Source organism: Glycine max, chromosome 18, assembly GCF_000004515.6.
Source record: "Glycine max cultivar Williams 82 chromosome 18, Glycine_max_v4.0, whole genome shotgun sequence".
Taxonomy (NCBI): Eukaryota; Viridiplantae; Streptophyta; class Magnoliopsida; order Fabales; family Fabaceae; genus Glycine; species Glycine max.
Window position 1 is genome coordinate 44,689,656 of NC_038254.2, and position 7,076 is coordinate 44,696,731.

At 30.1% G+C, this 7,076-nt stretch overlaps 1 protein-coding gene across 1 annotated transcript; it reads left to right on the forward strand.

The window, feature by feature from the left end:
• The first annotated feature begins 584 nt into the window (after positions 1-584).
• LOC121173959 (pectin acetylesterase 10) lies at positions 585-2,152 on the forward strand. The gene is made up of 4 exons (XM_041011820.1): positions 585-792; positions 1,376-1,458; positions 1,779-1,908; positions 2,001-2,152. Exons 1-4 carry the CDS (start codon positions 585-587, stop codon positions 2,150-2,152), a joined length of 573 nt encoding a protein of 190 aa, XP_040867754.1.
• The last annotated feature ends 4,924 nt before the right edge of the window (positions 2,153-7,076 follow it).

Consider the following 7,076-nt stretch of genomic DNA (forward strand, 5'->3'; position numbering starts at 1 on the left):
ATTTGTTATTGCTCTTCGTAAACCACTTATAAAGAGAACTCTTTGGTACCTGAGTTCAATTCTTATGAATAAAAAAAGATATTATCACACTATGATTCAAGACAAAGAATATTATCACACTATGATTCAAATAACCGTGCAGATTTTTATATAATAAAGATCATGGATGAGGTGTGCACCTGATGTTCACATCAGTCATTTAATCAAGACTATAGAAGTGCCTAAAACACAGGTTATCAAACAATATGAGGTTTTTGAATGTCATGAAATGAGAGAACACGAAGGATCAAAGCGTGGAGTTCTTTTAGAAGTTCACAGCTTAAACACAATGAAAAATGGAATCACTTCTTCTACTATGAGGAATCCACATGAAAGTAAGAATATTATTCTTCAGCGGCAATGCCATTATCAAGACATATGACAGGCTGGTCCCTTTCGTGTTGAATTCATATGGTTTTGTTTTTCTTTAAGGCAAAGGTAAGAAAAAAAACTAAGTAAGTTCTTTGCTTTTTTTATTTTTATGTTTAGCGATTGTTGAGTTTCAATTTGGATGTGGATGTGGATGTTGAGCAGCCAGAATGAGAATGGGGAACCTCTTATGGCTTTGCATTGTTGCAACACTTGTTTTCAGCTTCTGGGTTGATTCCTTTTCTGCATATGAATATCACCACTTCAATGAAACCGAGTTCTCTTTATTGGAGTCTCAAGAACAGGTACATTCATCCCTCCTTGGGAGAACATCTGTCATGGTTGGACTCACAGTTATTCAAAGTGCTGCTGGCAAAGGAGCAGGTACAGTATAACTTCACCCTCTTTGTTTTTTCATCTCATGAATGAGAGTTTGTGAAGCAGATTTGATTAGTTGTTCTGATTTTTGTTTTAGTAAGATCCATTGCTATTTAGAAAGTAGTTCATGTAATTAGAAATTGCTTGAAAGTATTGTTGCATGTCAATTAATTTTTAAAAAATGACTAAAAATATGAAGGCATGTACTCAGAAACTAAAGCATTTACAGAGCCTATGCTGGCTGATATTAGTTGTTAAGGATCTGGTACAAATTCCCACCTTTTCCATCAGTGTGGGTTTGAATCCGTGATGTCACTTTCTCGCTTGGTGGACAACCTTCTCTGGGAGATCCCTTAACACCTAGGGGCTGGTTGAGTAGCTGCAACATGGCAGAATTGCTTATGGAGTTACGGTTTGAACCTGTGCAGTAATCTTCTAAGTGAATCTGTCATTGGCGTCCTGTCTAGTAGTTTTCCACCACTTTTATCAACTAAAGAAAGCATATATAGAGCCTTATTTTTGGGTGATAGATAACAATTTGTAGCCCTTTAAGTTAGCTAAATATATTTCTTTTCTTTCATTGTCGCAGTTTGCTTGGATGGAACATTGCTTGCTTATCATTTGCATCGGGGATATGGATCAGGAGCAAACAGCTGGATCGTTAATTTAGAGGTATCACATGAATATGATCTTTCAAATTGATCTGTAGCACGTGCTTATTTTTATATCTTCTTAATAGATTTAGATTTGTATACCGAAATAATATACCATGCAAGTTTAATTGTGTCAAGATTAATGACTAAGCATTTCTAGTGTAAGTAATGTTGGAATTGACTTTTATTGTGTGTGAAAAGATAATGATTGAAAATACTCAGATAAATTATTTGGGATCAGAACATGTCATGTATGGATGTTTCCAAGTGTTGATGAAGCTACTTCCCTTTTGTGCTATAAAAAATTATGTTGGTATTTAAGTGTAAATCCTGTGGCAGGGAGGTGGGTGGTGTAATGACGTTAGATCATGTGTTTATCGCAAGAAAACACAGCGTGGGTCATCAACATTCATGGAAAAACAAATACCTTTTACTGGAATATTAAGCAATAATGTTGAAGATAATCCAGGTTTTCATTCAATTTAATTACCTGAACTATTTTATTTATGCTTTCTCCATCCCCAGCTCGTATTTCCTCATGTTGTTTCCTTATGGTTGCAGATTTTTTCAACTGGAACAGAGTGAAAATTCGTTATTGTGATGGTGCCTCTTTTGCTGGGGATGCTGAAGATAAGGTAGATTTTGATGTGTTGGAGTTATTGAAAATTGAAACGGTGTTTAATTCTGTGGAGGCTGACAAGAAGATGAAATAAAAAAAACTAAAAGAAAAATAGTTAGCTTACAATATTAATGTAGTATCTGCAATAGCATTCGTTGCAGTATATAGATTTGATTTGATAATAGGAGAATATACAAATACCTCTGCTTAACTCTTATTTTTTTATCTTGCTTATTTTGTTTTTGAAACTTTGAATTGTAACATGTCTTAATGAACTTTGCCGACTTCCAACTTTCTTCATTCAGTTTTGATAATAGTAACATGTTTTTTGTAATGTTAGCTGTAGATACATCTATTTTTTGGTTACCAGTTAGGTGTACACAATCACAATTTTAACATATAAAAAACTGAGGCATGATGTTGATGACACTTCAGGCACTTAATTTTACATTGGAACTAAGCTTACACTTCACACCACTGTGCATACCAACACAACACCACGCATTGTCCGACATTGAATCATTACCACAAAATAACCCATGCAATTAAGGCACCACTGCACCAGTCACCTCCCTATTTTTTTTATATCCGTGTTGGACTTATTCTAAAGATGTCCCATTGGACTTAGAGGTGAAACAAAGATGTATATTTGTTGATAATAGTTGTTATTTTTATAATAAGAATGAAATAAACTTTTTGTTATGATAAAGATGTCCCATTGAACTTAGAGGTGAAACAAAGATGTATATGTGTTGATAATAGCTGCTATTTTTATAATAAGAATGAAATAAACTTTTTGTTATGATAAAGATTTCATTTGTTAATTAACTTACTGCATCTTATATTGGGGGATTTTGTGAAAGTTAATGATAGTAAAGCTCACCATCATTTTGTTCTCATCGTGTGGCTAGAAAATAGAAATAAAACGAACTTGCAAACTATTAGCACCACACAGTGGACCAATTAAAAAAAAATAACAGAAAAAAGATGTACAGAGAAAAGATGTACCTTGGCAATGAGATCACGTCAGAATGGGTTGTTCATAAATTCATGTTTTGGTCACTGCCAATCTGAGAGGCAGGATACATGGTTTGCTGACAACTCTCCTGCCATTGGGAAGAAGGTGGGTCTTTCATCATGTCTCTAATGCAATTTTAGTTAAGAATATCGCATCTTGGTATGTGGAGGAGTTTGTATACTAGATTGACCTTATAATTACTTAATGATTATATGATTTTTGCCATAGAATATTCACCTTGATAAAAATTCTACGAAATTGTAAATGCATGCTTTGTTTATTGGTCATATATGTCGTGTCAACTGTTTACTACAACCTTAAGCTAAGACATCCTACATTGAATATGCCCATCATTGACTATGATTTGGCACTTCTCATTCAACCAATGCTCATGCTTGGCATCACCATTGGAGTGGTCTTCAACGTTGTATTTTCATATTGGATTGTGACTATATTGCTTATTGTTCTCTTCTTAGGCAACAATTATTTTAACTGTGATTTCAATTAGTCATTTTTCTTTATGCTACCCCTCTAACGTATTTTATTGTCTTGCAGGCACATCAACAAAATCATTGTTTAAGGGGATTGAAACATGGAAAAAGGAAACCATAATAAAAAAAGGTCTCCTTTAACTAATCATTTATATTTTCACTGCATATTTTTAACTGACATGTTACCATAATAAACAACAGAATTTAATAGAATTTAACTAGAAGAAAGTAATATTTTGTTAATAACTTTGTGTCTTTGGATTTATTGATCATAAAAGATCAATTTACGAAGGTTTTCTGATTAATAGTTTAATTATCTGTGTTTTTGTATATATTTAATCTGGAATTTATGGCTAATTGTATGAACACATGTTGTTTCAATTCAGGAAGCTGGTAAACATCCTGTATCAAACGGTGAGTTCGGACCAAATCATATTAAAGTTTTACCAGATCAATTTCTTTCTGATGTCAGCGTACATGCAACTTTCCTTTTGGTGTACGTTCTAGGGCTGAAGTGGAATACAAACCTCTTCCCAGTGGATATTTTTTTAGAATATAATTTAAATATACTTGTAAACATTTTTTACTCTCATTTAATGATTATTATATACAGTCTGGTTAGAAAGGTTATTGATTTGTATATATGATAACAATTTTAAAAATTATATTTATGATGATTTTTCAATAATACATAAAAATAAAATCTAATTTTTATTTAAAAATTTGATAACTATAAATTTAGCATGTGCAGTCATATGTAGATTATCTAAATAAAAAGTTAGTGAGTTCTTATGGATGTGAGGTGACTTTCATATCTAACTAATGTGTATTTTGCAGGTGGCTATTATTGAAAATGTATATTGGAAGGAGTTTGGCCTTCTTGTATTTGTTTGGGTTTCATTCCCTGCACTACAGATTGGCAAGGTTTGTTTGCTCTTTCCTATCTACTAGTACCAAAGAATAGTTTATACCATGCACTTTATCTAACTCGAGACCAATAATCTCCTATTGACAGGAAAACTATACGACTACTTGTCCAACATTTTATTGGGCACTGAACTTGTTACAGGTAATTCTATTCAAGAGTTGGCACCAGAGCATTATAGTACCCCCTTAAGTCATGCTGGCGATTTGCTTTTCACAGGGCATATCGTCACTCCTCCTGACAAGTTGGTTTGCAGCTCTATAAAGAACCTTGGACATGCACGATCAGAGAAAACCTTTGCTCCCCTTCTGCCTTCCTTGCTTCGTCCGTCGCCTTTCTTGCTTAGTCCTTCCCTTTTGGTGGTTTTTTAACTCCTTTCTTCTTGCTTTCCTCCTTTCCTGGTAAGTTATTTTTTAACTTTCATACTTCAAATATTAATATTATTTGGATTATATATATGTTACCTTATAGTTGGTATGTTAGGACTATTTAGTTTATGTTTTTTAAGTATATATGCTACTTAGTTTAAGTTGAATTGTTAATATTATTTTGTTTAGGTTTTTTAGATTTGTATGTTAATATTTGTGTTATATATATATATATATATACTACGTTAGTTTTAGTTGGTATATTATTAGTATTTGATTTAGATTTTTGGCGGTTATTTGTGTTATACATATGCTATGTTATAGTTTTAGTTGGTATTTTATATTACTTTGTTTAGTTATCTTACATTATTATTTAAATATATGATACGTTAGTTATTATTTTGTTTGCAAATAATTTTTTTTGTATTTACATTTGTTTGTAGAATATATTTTAATTAATTTCATTGTTGTTAATTGAAAAATATTTTCTGTTATTAATTTAAATTTATGTATGTATTTTAAATTATTTGGAAAAAAATTTTAAATGTTGTTATTTGCATAATATATTTTGTTATTCAAATATATATATATATATATTTTAACTTTTTTTGCATATATTTTAATTTATTTGGAATGTATATTTAAATTTTAGTATTTATATAAAATATTTTGTTATTCAAATATATATATTTTGTTATTTATTTGAATTTGTGTTTGTATATATTTTAATTTATTTGGAGTTTATATTTAAATTGTAGTATTTATATAAAATATTTTGTTATTCAAATATATATATATATATATATATATATATATATATTTTGTTAATTATTTAAAATTGTGTTTGCATATATTTTAATTTATATGGATTGTATATTTAAATTTTAGTATTTATAATATATATATATATATATATATATATATATATATATATATTGTTATTTATTTGAAATTGTGATTGCATATATTTTAATTTATTTGGAGTGTATATTTAAATTTGAGTATTTCTAGAATATATTTTGTTATTCAAATATAAAAACTCAAATATATATATATATATATATATATATATATATATATTAAGTTAGTTATTCAAAAATTTTAAAGGCCGAACGAAACCTTCCAAAGTATACATTTTAAAGGTAGAACAATTCATTACTAACTTCCTATTATAAATAATTAACGCTAAAGTTAATAAATTCAAAATAAAAATATTTAATTACAAAAAATACTCGAAACTCAAATTTTATTTCAGACTAAAAATAATTACTTAAAATAAATTAAAACAATGCCATACAAATTAATAAATAAAAATGATGTTTGTTGAAACTTCAAATTTATTCCGGACTCAAAATAAATATTTCAACTAAATAAAACCGATCCTACATAAATTAATAAATAAAAATGATGCAAGAAAACAGAAATTAGTCATTAAGACAAACTTTAGAAACATATAGAAGACTTACAAATATTTATAGAGGTACCAACATAAAAGCATTCACATACTCAACAATTTTTTTTAGAGGCACAAACCATGAAGCATACAAGAAAGCATATCCCAGACTCAAAATAATTATTTCAAATAAATAAAAACAATCCCACATAAATTAATAAATAAAAATGATAGAGAAATTAATGATTGACAGAAATTTAAAAACACTTACAACACTCAAAAATTTTTAGAGACACCAACACAAAACCATTCACAGCCTCAAAAATTTTTAGACCCACGAACACAATGCATTCACAGACTCAACAATTTTCTCTAGAGGCACAAACCATGAAGGATAAAGCACCACATGAATTTTCTATTTAAAGGCACATCAAACATACTTCAAATAAATAAAAACGATACTACATAAATTAATAAATAAATTAATACAACATAATAGAGAAATTACTGGAGAGAAATTTAAAAACACTTAGAAGACTGACAAATTCTTTACAAACACCAAAAGCATTGACACAGGTTCAGCCATTTTTTTAAGGCACAAAGCATCCCACGAATTTGCTATTTAAAAGCACAGCAACCACATATCGCCAATACAAGTGGCGATTTAGGCTCCACACAAATCGCCATCCCTGGTTGTGACACCAGCATAGCCCGTGACCCCCTAGCTTGCACCCTCTGCACAAAGCCTGCGTCATTTGCATGCCAAAGACAAATCGCCAGGCATAGTGGCGACAAAGGGGTGCTAAATCGCCATGCATGCAGG